The 18,960-nt window shown below is 48.4% G+C and overlaps 3 protein-coding genes across 5 annotated transcripts in view; all 3 read right to left on the bottom strand.

The window, feature by feature from the left end:
* Positions 1 to 1,116: 1,116 nt before the first annotated feature.
* On the bottom strand, positions 1,117 to 7,225 carry anp32e (acidic (leucine-rich) nuclear phosphoprotein 32 family, member E). 2 transcript variants are annotated; one of them, XM_061092378.1, is made up of 7 exons: positions 7,062 to 7,225; positions 4,800 to 4,949; positions 4,535 to 4,657; positions 3,700 to 3,859; positions 3,502 to 3,629; positions 2,428 to 2,467; positions 1,117 to 2,187 (listed from the first exon to the last, which is right to left on the bottom strand). In XM_061092378.1, the coding sequence occupies exons 1-7, from the start codon at positions 7,113 to 7,115 to the stop codon at positions 2,096 to 2,098; spliced, it is 747 nt and encodes a 248-aa protein (XP_060948361.1). In that variant the 5' UTR covers positions 7,116 to 7,225; the 3' UTR covers positions 1,117 to 2,095. The 2 variants fall into 2 exon arrangements, with proteins under 2 accessions (XP_060948361.1, XP_060948360.1); XM_061092377.1 differs by having other exon boundaries at positions 3,700 to 3,862.
* A 2,832-nt stretch (positions 7,226 to 10,057) lies between these two features.
* On the bottom strand, positions 10,058 to 15,570 carry gabpb2a (GA binding protein transcription factor subunit beta 2a). 2 transcript variants are annotated; one of them, XM_061092333.1, is made up of 8 exons: positions 15,300 to 15,570; positions 13,724 to 13,831; positions 13,469 to 13,636; positions 13,026 to 13,220; positions 12,719 to 12,872; positions 11,164 to 11,340; positions 10,966 to 11,084; positions 10,058 to 10,402 (listed from the first exon to the last, which is right to left on the bottom strand). In XM_061092333.1, the coding sequence occupies exons 2-8, from the start codon at positions 13,829 to 13,831 to the stop codon at positions 10,058 to 10,060; spliced, it is 1,266 nt and encodes a 421-aa protein (XP_060948316.1). In that variant the 5' UTR covers positions 15,300 to 15,570. The 2 variants fall into 2 exon arrangements, with proteins under 2 accessions (XP_060948316.1, XP_060948317.1); XM_061092334.1 differs by lacking the exon at positions 15,300 to 15,570 and adding an exon at positions 14,865 to 15,109.
* A 1,966-nt stretch (positions 15,571 to 17,536) lies between these two features.
* The window catches only part of mllt11 (MLLT11 transcription factor 7 cofactor), a 1,992-nt gene continuing 568 nt past the window's right edge, over positions 17,537 to 18,960 (bottom strand). The window contains exons 2-3 of the mRNA XM_061092409.1: positions 18,120 to 18,292; positions 17,537 to 17,932 (exon numbers count right to left, since the gene is read on the bottom strand). Coding sequence (XP_060948392.1) covers positions 17,840 to 17,932; positions 18,120 to 18,284 — 258 coding nt within the window. The 5' untranslated portion in view covers positions 18,285 to 18,292 and the 3' untranslated portion in view covers positions 17,537 to 17,839. The remainder of the gene's footprint in view (positions 17,933 to 18,119; positions 18,293 to 18,960) is intronic.

Raw genomic sequence — 18,960 nt, forward strand, 5'->3', positions numbered from 1 at the left:
TTTAGTGACTATGAAAGTTCAGAAGAATTTAAAGACAGAATTAAACAGTGGAAGTTGAGTGTTCATCGTTTTTCCTCAAAAATAAATCTGTATAACTTATTGTTTGTGCATTAAAATCAAATTTAAAAGATTTGATTGAATTAAAAACGCAAACATACAAAATCAGTTCATTTAGTGGCAGATCTGAAGCTTATAAAAACCACAAACTTCAATTTACTACTCACGTTGAAAATGTTCATATTTGTTTCCACAAAGATTTACACTCAAATGTTTTTTAAAAGATGTTAAACAGTTTAAAAGATATGATTTTAAATTTATCCTGAGCCCAAACTGAAAAAGTGGAGAATGTTTGAACCAGACACGTGGATGTTTTGAAACAATATCGTTTTCAAAAGTGCAAAATGAGAGAAAAGCTAAAAGTTTACAGCGGTTTAGATCAAAGTCTGAGCAGCTTCGGGAACAAACATGACTCAGCAGAAAATGTGACAAACACAGGTTTTCTCTTGACTAAGTTTTTAGAAATCAGTTTTTTGTTCGTGAGGTTTGTTTGTTTCTGTCGACCGAAGCAGGAGAAAGTAGAAAATACACAACAGGTGTGTCACGTCCAAACTCCGCCCCCTGAGTCGCTAGTCCTCAACATCCCATAATCCACGGTGACAGGTGACGAGTCGCAGAGTCAGGAGCTGAGCAGGTGCCAGTGAAGGCATCATCGCGTAACGACTCAGAGACACCTGAACGCACCACTGCTTCCCATCAGGTTTGAAGGGGGAGGCGGAGCCTGAAGTGTGACAGCGGTCTGAATAGCGCTAGGGGGCGGGCTGTTTGAGAACGAGACGCTCGGTTTGACTTTAAACTAAAAACATCAACAGCTGCTGACGGGGACAAAACAAACACACCCAAACTACAGCTTCACCCCACCCGCCCAAACCCTCCCTGAAGAATCCCCACAATAAATCAAACACACACTGGGAACATTAAAGATCTCTGGACCTGAGCGACTGTGGGGGGGCGGAGTCGGGGACTTTAGGGACTGAATCGTCACGGTGATGAAGATCCTGAGACGTCTCTGATTGGGTGTAAGACGCGGGAGCTCCTGAAGGGGGGGGGGGGGGGATCAGATGTTGGTCTGAGGCTCAGAAGAACGATGTGATGAAGATGAATCTGTAAAAACCCGTGAAGAAGAAGCTCCTGATACGAGAAGCCGGATCTGCTCAGATGTTCAAAGCGAGTCCAGTTCAGACTACAAGACTTTCAACCCTTTGTGTCCCAGGACGTCGTCATGGCGATGATCTAAAGGAGGAGGAACTGTCCATGAGAGCAGGTATCTGTCCTGAAGATGCAACCTGAACCACCGGGGGCAGTGTGGAGCTCCTGCTGCACAGTGACAACATGCCTCTGTGGAGGTCGCTGCAGCTGCTGTGGAAACATCTGGACCAGGAGGCGGATCTACCACAAAACATCTGCAGCTCTAGAGTGTACATGACAAACTGCCATTTGGTAACTACGGTAACCAGATGCTTCAGACGGGCTCAGGGGCTGGAACACGTCCTGTAGTCTGGACTGGAAGAGCTGCTCATTACAAAAGCTACGAACAGAGGTCAGAGACAGAGGTCAGAGGTCAGGGACAGAGGTCAGAGGTCAGGGACGGGGTCAGAGGGCAGGGACAGAGGTCAGGGACAGGGACAGAGGTCAGGGACAGAGGTCAGAGGTCAGGGACAGAGGTCAGGGACGGGGTCAGAGGGCAGGGACAGAGGTCAGGGACGGGGTCAGAGGTCAGGGGTCAGGGACAGAGGTCAGAGGTCAGGGACAGAGGTCAGGGACAGGGTCAGAGGTCAGGGTCGGGAGACGGACTTACGGGACAGACGCTTTGACCCTGAACCGGTTCTAAAGGGACTTGTGTCTTCAGCTCAGAACCTTCCGGTAAAGTTCTGATCAAATATTTGAATTTTATCTAAAAACAAAGACGTGATTTTCTACTTCAAACTGAAAGAGACTATTTCAGATCAGCGTTCCTGTTGCTGTTGTTGCCGTGGTTACGGTGATTGCTGTCTGGCGGGGGTCGGGTCCGGAGGACGACCACGAGCCGATCGAAGGTCTAGTCGTCTTCGTCGTCGTCATCCTCGTCTTCCTCGTCTTCATCGTCCACGTCTCTCTTCCTCTTCTGTCCCTGGAGGCCGGCCTGGACCTCTGCACACAATCAACCAATCAGAGAAGCTGTAGGGTTCTGACCAATCAGAGCTCTTCAGATCACTTCCTCTTACAGGAACTTTACAGGTGATTCACGTTATGAAGAATATCTTCTTTTTAGTCCTTAAGAGGCTGAATATTAACTTTAATTAATTATTAGGATTTATTAATTATTAGGATTTTGACCTGTCAATCAAACATAATTAAATAAGACTTCTCTGTTCACTGGACGCCACTCACCTTCTTCCTCCTCTTCCTCTGCAGAGTCTTCCTCATCCTCCTGAGAACAGAAGAAAAAAGTTTCTCAACACAACTTCACACTTTAAGAGTAACACACAGGCAGCTTGCTTCTGTTTGGATGACACTAATGAAGCGCTACCTGTCGGATCATGTGACCAGGCTGATCTTCATCAGACCGACAGTTTAGATTTTTTAATTCTCTGTAATAAGATGATATTTCAATGTAAATATGATTCATGTGTTGTAGATTATATCTATAAAATATTAGCTGATAATACACAGCTGCAGTCCGGCCGTCCCAACCATAGACATATATAAAGACTAGATGTCTCGTTCGACGGAGCCGGACGTCCGCACATGGCGGCCATCTTGCTACAGGCGGCTCTCTCACCCATAACATTGTGTTGGTAGTGGTAAATAACAATAACTTGCTCAATTTTCAACCGATTATGAAAATTGAGCAAGTTATGGTTATTTACCAACACAATGTTATGGGTGAGCGAGCTGCCCCGTAGCAAGATGGCCGCCATGTGGTGACGTCCGGCTCCGTTGGCCGGCAACGCAGACAAGACATCTAGTCTTTATATATGTCTATGGACCCAACGGCTCAGGGCGGAGCAGCAGAGACTGAGGGTCCTGAAGGTTCTGAAGATCCTGAAGGTTCTGAAGGTTCTGAAGGTCCTGAAGGTCCTGAAGGTCCTGAAGGTCCTGAAGGTTCTGAAGGTCCTGAAGGTTCTGAAGGTCCTGATGGTTCTGAAGGTCCTGAAGGTTCTGAAGGTCCTGAAGGTCCTGAAGGTTCTGAAGGTCCTGAAGGTTCTGAAGGTTCTGAGGGTCCTGAAGGTTCTGAAGGTTCTGAAGGTCCTGAAGGTTCTGAAGGTTCTGAAGGTTTTGAAGGTTCTGAAGGTCCTGAAGGTTCTGATGGTCCTGAAGGTTTTGAAGGTTCTGAAGGTCCTGAAGGTTCTGAAGGTTCTGAAGGTTCTGGATGAATCTGCTCAGCATCGACCTCGTGTGTGTCTGTAATATTGTGTATTGTTTTTCCTCTTGAACCTGCAGGATGAATCCTGAGTGACCCACCTGATCTCCCCTGGGCGCCAGGAGGCTCCGCCCCACCTCTCCTCCCTCTGAGCCGTCCTCATCCTCTTCTTCATCATCCTCATCGTCATAGTCACCAGTCGGCCCCGCCCCCTCCTCGCCGTCCTCGTCTGTGAACAGAGACCAGGTTAAGAGAAGATCTCAGGAGGTTTCTCTGTGAGCACCGGACCCGGGTCCCACCTTCGTCCTCGGCCTCGGAGTCCGGCGCCTCGTTGTCCTCGTGGTCGAAGCCGTCCAGGAAGGTGACCTGCGGCAGCAGCGAGAAGACGCTGTCCCGGTAGTCCTCCAGGGACGTGATCTCACAGTTAAACAGGTCCAGGCTCACCAGGCTCTTCAGGCTCTGCTGCAACACAACAGGAGAGCAGGTACACACACATGTGAGTGAGAGTGTGTGTGTCTGTGTGTGAGTGAGTGTGTGTGTGTGTGTGTGTGAGTGAGTGTGTGTCTGTGAGAGTGTGTGTGAGTGAGTGAGTGAGTGAGTGAGTGAGTGAGTGAGTGTGTGTGAATGAGTGAGTGAGTGAGTGAGTGTGTGTGTGTGTGTCTGTGTATGTGTGTGTGTCTGTGAGTGAGTGTGTGTGTGTGAGTGTGTGTGTGTGTGTGAGTGAGTGAGAGTGTGAGTGTGTGTGTGTCTGTGACAGTGTGTGTGTGTGTGTGTCTGTGACAGTGTGTGTGTGTCTGTGTGTGTGTGTGTGTGTGTGTCTGTGTGTGTGTGTGTGTGTGTCAGTGTGTGTGTGTCAGTGTGTGTGTGTCTGTGTGTCAGTGTGTGTGTGTGTGTCTGTGTGTCAGTGTGTGTATGTGTGTGTGTGTGTCTGTGTGTGTGTGTGTGTGTGTGTGTGTGTGTGTGTCTGTGTGTGTGTGTGTGTGTGTGTGTGTGTGTGTGTGTGTGTGTCTGTGTGTCAGTGTGTGAGTGTGTGTGTGTGTGTGTCTGTGACAGTGTGTGTGTCAGTGTGTGTGTCTGTCTGTGTGTGTCAGTGTGTCAGTGAGTGAGTGTGTGTGTGTGTGTGTGTGTCCTCACCAGCGCCTCCACGGTGCTCAGCTCTTTGATCTTGTTCCCACTCAGATTCAGGTAAATCAGATTTGGACATTTTTCCGACAAAGTTTCCAAAGAACCCGACAAGTTGTTGTCGCTCAACTCGAGCTGAAGAAGAAAAGACGAAGACACAGAATCTCAGATACTAGATGTTCTGCTAACATGGAGGAGGAGCTACAGAGCCGCCGGCCACCAGGGGGCGCTGTGTCTCCATGTGTCTCCATGTGTCTCCATGTGGACATGGTGTTACCTTCCTCAGCTTGGGCAGCGCCGGCAGTTTACTCAACGAGCTCAGACCCACGTTCACCATGCTGAGGAACTCCAGCTGCTGGAAGTCCTCCGAGAGACCGTCCACCTCGCCGTCCCCAGACCGGCTGTTGTCCACCACCAGCTCCGCTATCTGAGGGGGACACACAGGGGGACACAGAGAGACGGGGGGACACAGAGAGACAGGTGGACACAGAGAGACAGACAAGAGGACACAGAGAGACAGGGGGACACAGACAGACAGGTGGACACAGAGAGACGGGTGGACACAGACAGACAGACAGACAGGTGGACACAGAGAGACGGGTGGACACAGAAACAGACAGGAACAGACACAGACGGGTGGACACACAGACAGACGGGTGGACACAGAGAGACAGGGGGACACAGAGAGACAGGTGGACACAGAGAGACAGACAAGAGGACACAGAGAGACGGGGGGACACAGACAGACGGGTGGACAGAGACAGACGGGTGGACACAGAGAGACAGACAAGAGGACACAGAGAGACAGGTGGACACAGACAGACAGGTGGACACAGAGAGACAGGTGTACACAGAGAAACGGGTGGACACAGAGACAGAGACAGACGGGTGGAGACAGACGGGAGGACACAGAGAGACAGGTGGACACAGAGAGACGGGGGGACACAGACAGACAGGGGGACACAGAGACAGACGGGTGGACACAGAGACAGACGGGAGGACACAGAGACAGACGGGAGGACACATAGAGACAGGTGGACACAGAGAGACGGGGGGACACAGAGACAGACAGGAACAGAGACAGACGGGTGGACACAGACAGACGGGTGGACACAGACAGACGGGTGGACACAGAGACAGACGGGAGGACACATAGACAGACGGGTGGACACAGACAGACGGGTGGACACAGAGACAGACGGGTGGACACAGAGAGACGGGGGGACACAGACAGACAGGAACAGAGACAGACAGGAGGAAACAGAGAGACAGACAGGAACAGAGACAGACGGGTGGACACAGAGAGACAGGAGGACACAGAGACAGACAGGAGGACACAGACTGGTAAATGTTTGTTTGAGGACTTTGCTCATATTACCCAGAATGCCTCTGGTTGTTATATAAGCAGCAGACACTGGTTCAGAATGAAAACCAGTAAGGGGGCGTGTCTAACCTCCTATAAGCTGGGGGGGGGGTGCTGTAAACACACCATCTGCCATCCCCCCCCCACTCATACAACATGACACCAGTGAATACTACTGAGGCTGATAGGTTTGTAGTCCGATTAACACACACACACACACACACACACACACACACACACACACACACACACACACACACACACACACACACACACACACACACACACACACACACACACACACACACACACACACACACACACACACACACACACACACACACACACACACACACACACACACACACACACACACACACACACACACACGTAACCTCGGTAACGCCATCTTGACCCGGTAGCGTCGTTGTTTACACCAGCCCTAACGTTACAGTAACGATGTAACGTTACAGTAACGATGTAACGCTTCTTTAATTATCGATGTGTTTGTTTAGATCCGCGTCGACGCCACAATAATCCGCTCAGAGTAACGTTAAGTCGGTAACGCGTTACTACCGAGCTCCGGCTCAACATGTCCGAGCGACCTCCACCGGGGGGCTGGGGGGGGGGGCGGTGGATCCGGTTCTTCAAGTGAAACGAAGCAGCTCGACACAACGTGTTTTTAACGCTGTTTCCGTGGAAGTTCAAGTGAGTTAAAATGTGCTCGTCCCGGTCCTGGTCCGGTGCTCCTCGTCCCGGTCCTGGTCCCGGTGCTCGTCCCGGTCCTGGTCCCGGTGCTCCTCGTCCCGGTCCTCGTCCTGGTGAGGAGCACCGAGCACCTGGACGAGGACCGGGACGAGCACCGGGACGAGGACCGAGCACCGTGCACCGGCTCCGTTACTCTGCGCGAGGCTCGTCCGGTAGAACCGAGTCCGTCGAGCGGCGGAGATTCACCGAGAAAGTTTCTGATGAACCGGGACGAAGCTGAACCGGGGATCGGTGCCGGTAGATGAACGGTTTGACAGGAGATTCTCAGGCACGGGGGGGTTTACCGGAGAGGGGGGGGCGGACAACATCCACCGGGTCCGCTGCGCTCGGTTTCCTGGACGGAGGAGTGACCGGTACCCGCTCCGGTGGTCCCCGGTTGTCCCCGGTTGTCCCCGGTGCTTCACTCACCTCCGCCGGGTTCCGGCTCCGCAGCTCCAGGCTGACCCGCTTCTTCATGTCCATACTGCCGGTGCGTCGAGGGCTCGGTGGCGGAGGAACGGTCCCGGTGCTCGGTAACGGTCCCGGTGCTCGGATCCTCTGACGGACTGAGTCGCTACTGATCCTCCATGATACCTCCGCCCCGCCCCCTCCGCCCGGGCCCGCCCCCTCACACATCAATCAGAGGTGATCCATTTAATCCGCGAGGAGGGCGGGATTATACGGGGGGGGGGGGGCGGGTGTCTAACAATGGATCATGGGAAATGTAGTTATTACACATGAGCAACATCCGCGGTCTTCTCTTGATTGACAGGTCTCAGCCAGCCACGCCCCCTCCTCTCTTGGGGATCAATTAAATAAACTTCCGGTTTGTTTACATTGAGTTTGATCACGTGATTATAATCAGAATGAAAAAATAAATAATTAAATCAGGAAGATGCATAAAGTGTCAATAGATTAACCATGTGACATCACTTCCTGTCACCTCCTCCATCAGGTGTATATATATATATTTAGATTTACTTTATGTTTATTATATCTGACAGTATTTGCAGTAACAGCCTGTGAGCCGAGCCGGCTTCATGTTACGTTTGATAATAAACTCTTGAAACTTTTAACAAGTTAAAAAACTGAACAGGCTTTTATAAATGTGTGGTGTTGATTATGAACGGGGGGAAGTTCTGGGCCCTGAACGCCTCGTGCAGCGTTCAGGTGTCACTGCGTCAAACACACAACAGAGAAGACGTGATTCAAAAAAACAAGTATTTATATTTCTGAGTACTTTAACCCGGGCAGGCGTCATCCATCATCGTTCAGGTACAGTTAAAAAAATACAACTTTTTATGTACATAGAAAAGGTTGAGCTTATAAAAACAACTCGAATGAATCAGCGGTGGGAGGAGCTACATGAGTCAGCTGACAGGAGGGAATCCATTACTGATTGATTACAGGGGGGGGGAGCAGGGAGAACAGAACAGCCTTCACACGCTTCACATCACACTCGTCTTCTTATGCTGATTTAAGAGAAAGTTCTTATTTGTGGACGTACATTAGAGAGAAGGTCTCGTTAGTTCGCTCACGGTCACGTTTTATTAATATTCTCTGGATCCTCGGAAGCGTCTTCACGTCGGAGATGAAGTCGACTCGTGAACGACCGAGTTTCCTCTTCAGAGTTTCAGGAACGTTTTGAGGTGAAAGTACGAAACGCTGCAGATCTTTGTCTCGTTGGAAAGAAAACTGAATGTTTTTAGGTTTAAAACAAATAAATGATATTATCTGTTTGAGGCATTTTGGCAAGGATACACTTTATGTTTAGTTGATTAACATTTTAGTCATCTGCAGAAAAAAAATCGTGATCAATTTTCTTTAAATAGTCCTTATAGTTATTCCAAAATATGAATATTTTTCATTAAAAGCTCAAGTTTCCACTATTAACTGTGTATTTGGTTTCAGCCGGATTTAGGCTATTATTATTTAGACTCAAAGTTATTAATTATGATGATAAACATATTAATTCTGAATATTTCCAGCAACTTCTTGAGAAAAGATGTTTCGGTTGTGAAGTTTCTCTCGACTCGTGCTGAAGGAAATCGCTCAGAGAACAGACCAGAGAAATGTAACCTGTCGATATGATCCTGTTTTATGGAAAGTCACAGAAACACAAGTGGTTATAATGAACAATATCCACTGAAAAAGTTGGTTATTAAAAACTGATGCATTGAACACAGCTGGAACAATCAAGAGCCAACGAGTCAGTGACTATCAACAGAAGCTGCGTCTCAGTTTAAACATCTCACCGACGTTTGAACTTTCAGTTTTTCTTTTGGATTTTGACTCATGAAGACGTTCAACTATGAGAAATGCTGACGTGAACATTTGTTAAATTCATTAATAATTGCGATGATCGGGTCGGTCGGCTTCGTGAAGCTCCGAGTTGACGGCGGCATCATGATGCAATCGAACTGGACGAGAACAAAAATCACAATGAATGAATAATTGAATGTTTCATGAAGAATCTGCTTCAGGGTATTTTTCTATTTTCCAACTAAAGTCAACGAGTGAGTGAAAAACAAACACGAGCTTTCGCAACAGGAAGTCGTACAAGTTCGTTTTTTTTACACATGAAGTCACATCAGAAAACGTCCAGAGACAGAAAGTATAAAAAAACCAAGGGAAAAAAACAGGAAGTTGTTGAGTCCAAACGAAAATCTTCTGTTGTCTTGTTTTCTTCTGAGGAAGCAAAATGGTGGAAAGTTTGTGTGACTGGGTTTAAAAGGAGCAACTGGTTCCAGGTTAACGGCCTCAGACCAGCAGCTGTGATGGTGTCACCAGTAAAACATGATGGACAGAAACTCCGAGTCCGACTGGGACGTTTATCAAACAGAGGGGGCGTGTCCACGTCTGACCTGGGCTCCTCCCCCTCCTGAACACAATCATTGGTTTCTTTATTCCAGCTTCTTTTGCATCTTTCCTCTACAGTGAATTGGTTCACAGAGTTCGTGGGAACATCAGGTTTTTGTTTTCACTTTCCTCTTCTTCTGGTTGAAGCCTTTTTGTTTCTCCTCTCGTGTTCGTATCAAATCTTTCAAGGATTCAAAATGGCGCCGGTTCCTGCTCCGTGTTGATTTAGGGTTTTTGAAATCTTTCCTTTTCTTTGGGGAAGACATTTTGTCTCCGTGTCTGAGGAACAAGTCAAGGTGGTGCACGACTGAAACCCACTGTCTCTTCTGTTTTCAGTCTCACTTTTTGCAGCAGCCGAATGGTTCCGACTGAGACCCGATGAGGACTTCCTGCTCCGCCTTCCTGCTCCACTTCCTGCTACGACTGTTAAGAAACCATTTTGTCTCTTCTGTTGGGGATTCAAAATGGCGCACAGTTAAAATCATCCGACTCCTCCCTCCCTCTGTTCAGTGGGAATCAAACTGACCGTCTGCTCGCATCACTCCCCCCCCCCCCGACCTTCTCTGTTAGGAGCTGACCTCCGTTGTTTCCCCCCCGGCCTCCACCAGCGTCACCTGCCCCTCCTCCCCCTCCATGATGATGCCTCCATCCGGCAGCACGACCATCTCGCCCTCCTCCTCCACCATGCTGGCAGCTCCCTCCTCTTCGTCCTCGTCTCCTCCCACCACCTCCTCCGGGCTGGCCGCAGCGTGGGCGGCGCCGGCGTTGACCCCGCCCCTGTTGGCCTGACTCTGGGACATGGCTTCCAGTTTGACGCGATACTCCTCGGCCTCCTGCTCTTTATGCATCAGCTGCTGTCGGTACTCCTGCGCCTTCCTGTTGGCCTCCAGCAGCTGCCTCTGCAGTAACTCCTGGAGGAAGAGGAGGAGGAGGAAGAGGTCACGTCACAGTCAGAACACATAATGTCAGAGTGAGTTCATGAGAGGAACCAGCAGGAAAACATCTGGAAGCTTCTCAGAGAGAGAGAGAGAGAGAGAGAGAGACGAGGTTTCTAACACGTGACGTGAAACTGGAGAACTCAAAGATCTCAGGATGAAGAAGAGGAGCCGGACACGTAGAAGACGAAGACGTCCACTCGGAAACAAGAGGAGGTTCCAGATCTCCTCGTGTATGAGGTGTAAACAACAACACGAGAGGGGCGGAGCTCTACAGGCCCCGCCCCTCGCCTGGATGTTCCTACATGTTCCTGTTTGAACCAGTCGGACCCTCGTCGTGTTTCACTGTGAAACAAATCGATCTGTGTCTCAGAACTAAAGTTTAAAGACGTTTGGACGCTGGGACACGACGTCACTGTGAGAAATCTATAAAGTGTCTTTTGTTATATTATGTTTTAAAGAAAAAAAATGGAATGAGGGGAATATTCGTTCCGTATAGAAACTTTCGTGTTAAACATCAGATCATGGCGTCAGCTCACCGTCTCTCCTGTGTCGTTGTGGTTGCTGGTCACCTCCAGCTTCCTCTTCCGGGTGGGTGGGGGGTGCGGCTCCTCCGTCACCACCTCCTCCGTCACGGCGTTGGCCGGGACCGCCAGCACTGACCACAGCAAACACAGTTAGCATCATCACGTGACTCAGGACAAAGAAACTGGAGGAAGGAGGTTTAAAGTTCGTACTCTGCTGTCCGTGCTGCATGGTCACGAAGAACGGTTGAGACATTCCTCCCGTCGTCTGCAGGTTGCCATGCTGGTCCGTTACTATGGTGATGACCCTCTGACCCCCCTCGTTGACCACAGTGGCGTGTTGGATGTTTGAGTCCAGAGCGCTGGCCGCCATCGCCTCCTCCGAATCTCCTGAAACACATCCCATCCGAGTGAGAGAGTGAGTGAGAGAGAGAGAGTGAGTGAGAGAGAGAGAGAGAGTGTGTGTGTGAGAGAGAGAGAGTGTGAGAGTGAGTGAGAGAGAGAGAGTGAGTGAGAGAGTGTGAGAGTGAGTGAGAGAGAGAGTGAGTGAGAGAGTGTGTGAGTGAGTGTGTGAGAGAGAGAGTGTGTGTGAGAGAGAGAGTGTGTGAGAGAGTGTGTGAGTGAGTGTGTGAGAGAGAGTGTGTGTGAGAGAGAGAGAGAGTGTGTGATAGAGTGTGAGAGTGAGTGAGAGAGAGAGAGTGAGTGAGAGAGTGTGAGTGAGCGAGTGAGAGAGTGTGTGTGAGAGAGAGTGAGTGAGAGAGAGAGTGTGTGTGAGAGAGAGTGAGAGATAGTGTTTGAGAGTGAGAGAGAGAGTGAGTGAGTGAGAGAGTGTGTGTGTGAGAGAGTGAGTGAGTGAGTGTTTGAGAGTGAGTGAGAGAGAGTGATTGAGAGTGAGTGAGTGAGAGTGATTGAGAGAGTGTGTGAGAGAGTGAGTGAGTGTGTGAGAGAGTGAGTGAGTGAGTGAGTGAGAGTGAGAGTGAGAGAGTGAGTGAGTGTGAGAGAGTGTGTGAGAGAGAGTGAGAGTGTGTGTGAGAGAGAGTGAGTGAGTGAGTGAGTGAGTGAGTGAGTGAGAGAGAGTGAGTGAGTGAGAGAGTGTGTGTGTGAGAGAGTGAGTGTGTGTGTGAGAGAGTGAGTGAGTGAGTGAGTGTGTGAGAGAGTGTGTGAGTGAGAGAGAGAGAGTGAGTGAGAGAGAGAGAGTGAGAGAGTGAGTGAGTGAGTGTGAGAGAGAGAGAGTGAGTTAAAGAGTGTGAGTGAGTGAGAGAGTGTGTGAGAGAGTGAGAGAGTGAGAGAGAGAGTGAGTGAGAGAGTGTGAGAGAGTGTGGGAGAGAGAGAGAGAGAGTGTGTGTGAGAGTGAGTGAGAGAGCGAGAGAGTGAGAGTGTGAGAGTGAGTGAGAGAGTGTGTGTGAGTGAGTGAGAGAGAGAGTGAGTGAGAGAGTGAGTGAGAGAGAGTGTGTGTGAGAGAGAGTGTGTGAGTGAGAGAGTGTGTGAGAGAGAGAGTGTGTGAGTGAGAGAGTGAGTGTGAGTGAGAGAGTGAGTGAGAGAGTGAGTGAGAGAGTGAGTGTGTGTGTGAGTGAGAGTGTGTGAGAGTGTTTGAGAGTGAGTGAGAGAGTGAGAGAGTGAGTGAGTGAGAGAGTGAGAGAGTGAGTGAGTGAGAGTGTGAGAGTGAGTGAGTGAGAGAGAGAGTGAGTGAGAGTGAGAGAGTGTGAGAGTGAGTGAGAGAGAGAGAGTGTGTGTGAGTGAGTGAGAGAGAGAGAGAGTGATGTCACACCTGCATTGGCCTTGTTGAGCAGCTCTGCCAGGTTGACCACGCCCCCCTGTAAGGAAGGGATTCCCTGGATGATGAACTGTTGTTGGTTGTTGGTGGAGCTCGTCTCCACGTTCATACTCACCTGGTTCATGTTCACCTGGTTCTGCATGCCCTCCTACACACACACACACAGACACACAGACACACACACACACACACACACACACACACACACACACACACACACACACACACACACACACACACACACACAGTTATCTACTGTAGATCTGACTCATGAGCAGCCAGCCTCAGGACGTGTTCTCACCTGCAGCTGCAGCATCAGCTCCGTGTTCTGGATGTCGACGGCGATGTCGAACGGCGTCTTGTCGAACTTGCTGAGCGAGTGCACGTCGGCTCCGTGCTTGATGAGCGTCTCGGCCACGCCGTGGTGCCCGTGCTGCGCCGCCCAGTGCAGCGCCGTCATCTTCAGCATGTCTTTGGCGTTGATGTCGGCGCCGCTCTGAAAAGTAAAAACGGTTTTAAACACACAACTGCTTCAGAGATTTGTAGTAAATTTGAGAATTGGTAGTTTTCACTGGACTTTACTTTGGTAAATAAAATATCAAACCAACATTTTATTTTAAAACTTGTTTGATTTCGAATAAGTTTCACTTTGATGTTGATTTTAACATCAGAGGAAAAGCTGAACGAGACTTTAACGAGGTCACAAGTTTAAATGAGACGCAGATTTCTCTGAGCTCTTCTTACTCGGACCAGCAGCTCCACGATGATGGCGTGGCCCTCGGCGGCCGCCATGTGCAGCGGCGTGCGGTCCACCTTGGTGCGGGCGTCCCTGCTGACGCCGGCTCGCAGCAGCACGTCGGCGGTGGAGTAGTGACCGTGCTGAGCGGCCAGGTGCAAGGGGGACGTCCCTAACTACAGGACACACACCAACGGATTGTTTTTAATTCATAATCAGATTACAAAACAACAGATGAATCATGAATTGATATTTCCTCTCACCCAGTCGGTAGTGAACGGCGCTCCGTTGGCCATCAGGTTCCTGACCTCATCGTCCTGACCTTTGCGAGCCGCCTCCAGCAGCCGCTTGCCGAGGTCCACCAGGGACATCTGATGCAGGAGAGACCCCCCCCCCGCGTTAGCTTCCTGTCTGCTAACGTGGACGAACAGAAACTCGCTGCTCAGGGTTTACAAACCCAGATGCAGTGACAACTGTGACATCACTTCCTGTTACAGGAACACGCCGGCTGACTTTGTTGAAGGGAAACATCATGTGACTTATTTTAACATAACTTTGTTATGTTTACGTGTTGCATCACAAACATCTGATGAACGTTCATGAGGATCAGAACTTCATCATCAATGTTGAAACTTTAACTGTTAAATGTGTTTTATTTCAGTTACAACTTCCTGTCTGTTCCTGCTTCGTTCTCACATGTTGGATGAAAATCACTATTTCTTCACATTAAAAAAAATGTATATTTACAAATATAAAAATAAACTTTTTCAGATAGAAGAGAAATTTGATTTAGTTTTTAATCACAAAAATTGTAAATCCTATTTTGTCTTGTAATTCTCTTCAGCTCCTGATTCTTTGATTTACAAATAACTGAGCTTTTCTTAAACAGCTGATGCATCAAATACAATTAATATTACATAAGTTATAGTATCAGTAACATTTAACACTTAGGGTTAGGGCTCAAACGATACTTTAGGAACGTTTTGTTTTTGTCCAAATATCAAGTCCACAGGAACTTACTGTGAAACCTCAAATCTGCAAGTTTACAAAAACCTATTTACTGAGAAAAGCATCAGGATTAATCCATAATGAAATAGATTATTAGAAGCAGTAAACCCAGGTAACGTGTTTTTACATGTTAATGATTTTACAACATACAGAAACTTAACCCTCGGATCTGATCAAACTGCCAAACAAATAAAACAATGTGTGTAATGTTTAAAACAACTTCTGATCGATTATTGATCAGCGCACTGAACGCCTGTCCGGTAATGGAACCAGGGTGGTCTTGTTTTGGGCGCTAACATCAAGTTTGAAACTGAATAGAGATCCCAGCCCGCGAGCTCTCCGGGTTCCACCGTGAGACGAGGGTATTATGGGATGGCTGCGTCTCTCCAGGCTGACCTGATTAATCCAAAGTGAGCGAAGCTAACGGAGTTAGCTGTACGCGTGTCCGATAATGGACGCTCCCGGCTCCGCAGCGCAGCGAGCGGGACGAGGAGCCATTTTACCGCCTTCACGACAGAAAGAATCCGCCATGTGCCACGTCCCCGGCGGGAGGACACACCGGGGACACACCGGGGACACCGAGTCCCGGGCACCAGCACACCGACAGGAAACCGGCTGATATCAACTTGTTGGTTTTCCGGGGGAAGTCACAGAGAAATTTCCTATTTTACACCCGGAGAAAAAACTACTTCCACATCCGGTTAACGAGCCTCTGCAGCGGCAGCGCGGAGCGGCCAGCGGAGCAGAGCCCGGTCCCGGTGCCACGGGTCCCGGTCCCGGTCCCCGTGGCACCGGGCGGATCCTCCGGAGCTCGGCGGCTCGGCTACTCACCGTGAGTCCGGTTCAGCGACGAGCAGGAGCGCTCCTCCCGCCTGATGCTAGCTGATGCTAGCACGCTAACCCGTTAGCCGTTAGCTTAGCGCAGGTTGGAGCAGGTTTCCGCGCGGGAGTCGCCGCGTGCAGCAGAGCAGGATCCGGTGCGCACTCGGGTTCGGGTTCGGGTCTAGGGTTCACAGGGATCCTCTCACACAGATCGGGTCCGGAGTTCCTGCGCCGCCGCCGCTTCTCCTGCTTGTTTACTGCGTCAATCACCCACAGGAGGCCGCTGCGCCCGGAAGTCTGCGCTCTGGCCTTCAAAATAAGATTGTCTGTCTTTTTCTCTTAGGTCTTATCAGGTTGCAGAACAGAAACACTTGTTTTTCATAGTAAAGTCAGCAAAGCTGAAACTAATAAAGTGGTATTATAAAATCTATGAATTCTGTCTAATTTAATTACAACAGAGAAATCTAGCTAGATAATATTATTGTAACATGATGATATATTTCCCATTTTTGGGGTCTCATTTATAAAAGAGTGCGTAGGATTCATACTAAAAGAGTACGTACGTACAAATGCCAGAAATGGGGTACGCTAAAGAAAGTTCAGATTTATAAAACAGTGCACACACAGCTGAACGCAATGTTCGCTTCATAAATCACAGTCCACCTGGAAACGTTCGTACGTGGATCTGCCTCCAGATTTAAACATTACGGAAAGAACAGTTTGTCTTGAAGATGTCAAAGTATTTTGTAATTAAAATAATGTATCAGTGGCATGTTTTAAACTGTGGAGCAGAAGTTAACGTGTTGTACTTTGTGACTCTGTTAATATCCAGAAATGAGTAGTGACAGTTGATTTATGATAAATTAACGAACCAGTGCAGTTATTATTTATCTGATTCAGGTTCTTGGTTTTAAATGCAGCTCATTGCATAAACTCTCTCAATCTGTATTTTATGTTGAAACTCCAACAGGACGTGTGCTCATTACTTCCTGTCATTTGACGCGCTTGTTTAGCAGCTAGCTTTGTTAGCCGTTAGCTTGCAGACTGTTAGCAGGGGAAGCTAAAGCAGCCTCGGATGACGTCACCGAGACTGTGATTGGTGCACACCTCCAGGGGGAGGGGCTTATGTGAAAACAAGATGGCGGCTCTGCGACACCGGAACAGAGCAGAAGTTGACCTCAGTGTGGGGGGGTCCCGAGGTCCGCGCGCCCCCTACAGTTCACCCGCAGCCCTGCAGCCGTTTATGTGTATTGATCAATGATAAAACAATTACAATAATTATATATAAAATCATATATAATTTTTTACATCAAGTCATGATTGTGAGTGAAGTTTAAATTTGTTATTTTTGAAAGAAATTCAAAAACAAAAAACTTCTAATACCTAAATTTTTTCATTTATCTAAACACATTTTCTAATATTTTCCTGATGTGATAGTGATACATGCAAGATAAACCTTTTTTTTATCTGCAGCAAAAGTTTGTTCTGTAATTATTTTAATATTATAACCTTGTTTTATGTTTAACCGTATTTTTAATTTACAGTACAGCGTCACTTCACATCAAACTGGATCCAGTGAAATCACAGTTTCTCACTGAGAAGAACCGATCAGATCACAGAGATGTGGATCCATCCAGGACGTTTTATTGGTGTGAACGTTACATTCTGACAGGACTTTCTCAAAGTGGGTCAAACAGCAGCATGAGAAATCAATAAATAACAACACGACTGAACCAAGCAGCTGAAGGTGAAAAGAAAAAAGGCACAAATAGAAACTGATGAAAACGTGTCACAGCTCAAACTCGTCTAATAAATAAATAATTTAAGTGACAATGAAGAACATTCGGGTCATTATCTGATATAAAGTGAAAATTATAAATTATTGATCAGACACGGACAAATACTTGAGAGGTGCATCACATTCATAACGGAGACCTGATGATGTCATGATTTCAACTTCCTGTTCCATCAGTTCTTCACTATGACATCATCGGTGAGTGTGATGCATCTTGATACAACACTGAGTCAGAGTGAGAACCAAGCTGAGGGACGCTAATCTGAACCCGGACCAGGACGTGAACCAGGACCAGGACATGAATCTGAACCAGGACGTGAACCAGGACCAGGACATGAACCAGGACCAGGACATGAATCTGAACCAGGACCAGGACGTGAACCAGGACCAGGACATGAATCTGAACCCGGACCAGGACGTGAACCAGGACCAGGACCAGGACCAGAACGTGAATCTGAACCAGGACCAGAACGTGAATCTGAACCAGGACCAGAACGTGAATCTGAACCAGGACCAGAACGTGAATCTGAACCAGGACCAGGACCAGTGTCTGCCGACTCTGATTTCAATTTTCTCACGAATTCATTAATAAACACAAATGTTCTGTAAATGCTTCTAAAGAAAAACTTCAAGCTGGAGCAAGAGACTAATCCAGGATCCGGAGTCACAGATGAAGTGAGGTTGGTGAGAGGTGGTCTTTGGACATGTAGTCTGGGGTCAGAGGTCAGGGGTCAGAGGTCAGATGAGGCCGCCCTCACAGCAGCAGGTTGAGGTCGGCGAGCAGAGCGTCCACCTCAGCGACCGGAGATCTCCAGTAGTTAAAGGAGGAAAACTCCTGCAGCTTGGTCTGAGGAGAGAAGAAGAGAAGAGGAGTGAACCAGGTGAATCACAGCTCCACCTGCTGGTGAGTCACAGCTTCACAGCTCCACCTGCTGTTAGCAGAACTAAGTGTTTCTGTAATGAAGACGTAGATTAAATACGACTTCAACATGTGGTCATGTGATCAAACACTCAGAGGACACTCGTCCTCTCACCTCCTCCTCCTGACGCCTCAGTTTGGACGGCTTGTCTTTTCCTGTCCTGCCATTGGTCGACTGGCCGTCAGTCACACCTGGATCCTCCAGCTGGGACAGATCGAGGGCTGGGATTGGCTGCCTCCAGAAGAGGAAGGACTCGTATTGGCTGCTTGACTTCTTCATGTTTCAACCTGACAGGAACAGACGTGAGCAGAAGGTATTTTTAGTGTGAGCTGTTTAAACAACCTCCCTCTGTAACTTCAACACAAACTTTATTGAAACAGGACAGAACACAAAACTCTTTATTCTGAAATAAAAACATGAACCTGATGCGATGCTTCAGCTGTTACCATGGTGACCAACATCAGTTCAAATGCTTCCTGTTTTTAAAATGATGATTATTAATAGATCCAGATGTGGATTGTTGACGTCCCTGTTTGTCGTTGGACATATGAATATGTATTAATAGGACACTGCAGGGGGCGCTGCTGAGCACTGTGACTGTGGTTTGATGAAGCAGCTGACAGGACGAGACTGGATGGACAGATGAGAGACAACTGGTGGACAGACAGAAAGAAGCTGTGTCCTCTGACCTGAAGGACCATCACAGCTCCTGTCTGTCTGTCTCTCTCTCTCTCTGTCCCTCTGTCTGTTTCTCTGTCTGTCTCTCTCTCCTTGTCCGTCTGTTTCTCTCTCTCCTTCTCTCTCTCTCTGTCTCTCTGCCTGTCTGTCTCTCCTTCTCTATGTCTGTATCTCTCTTTCTCTGTCTCTGTTTGTCTCTCTCTCTCTCTCTCTGCCTGTCTGTCTCTCCTTCTCTCTGCCTGTCTGTCTCTCCTTCTCTCTGTCTGCCTGTCTCTCT

The sequence above is a fragment of the Limanda limanda genome, chromosome 19 (assembly GCF_963576545.1).
Source record: "Limanda limanda chromosome 19, fLimLim1.1, whole genome shotgun sequence".
Lineage (NCBI taxonomy): Eukaryota > Metazoa > Chordata > Actinopteri > Pleuronectiformes > Pleuronectidae > Limanda > Limanda limanda.

Bases quoted from the DNA above. Each gene is read 5' to 3' on its own strand.
- gabpb2a (XM_061092333.1), bottom strand. From the start codon at position 13,831: ATGTCCCTGGTGGACCTCGGCAAGCGGCTGCTGGAGGCGGCTCGCAAA. The intron at 13,221-13,468 runs GTAAGAAGAGCT...TTTACTTTTCAG, and splicing joins TCGTGGAGCTGCTGGTCCGA to AGCGGCGCCGACATCAACGC. The intron at 12,873-13,025 runs GTGAGAACACGT...GTGTGTGTGTAG, and splicing joins AGCTGATGCTGCAGCTGCAG to GAGGGCATGCAGAACCAGGT.
- anp32e (XM_061092377.1), bottom strand. From the start codon at position 7,115: ATGGACATGAAGAAGCGGGTCAGCCTGGAGCTGCGGAGCCGGAACCCG. The intron at 4,658-4,799 runs GTAACACCATGT...TTTCTTCTTCAG, and splicing joins CGCTGCCCAAGCTGAGGAAG to CTCGAGTTGAGCGACAACAA. The intron at 3,630-3,699 runs GTGGGACCCGGG...CTCTGTTCACAG, and splicing joins CTCCGAGGCCGAGGACGAAG to ACGAGGACGGCGAGGAGGGG.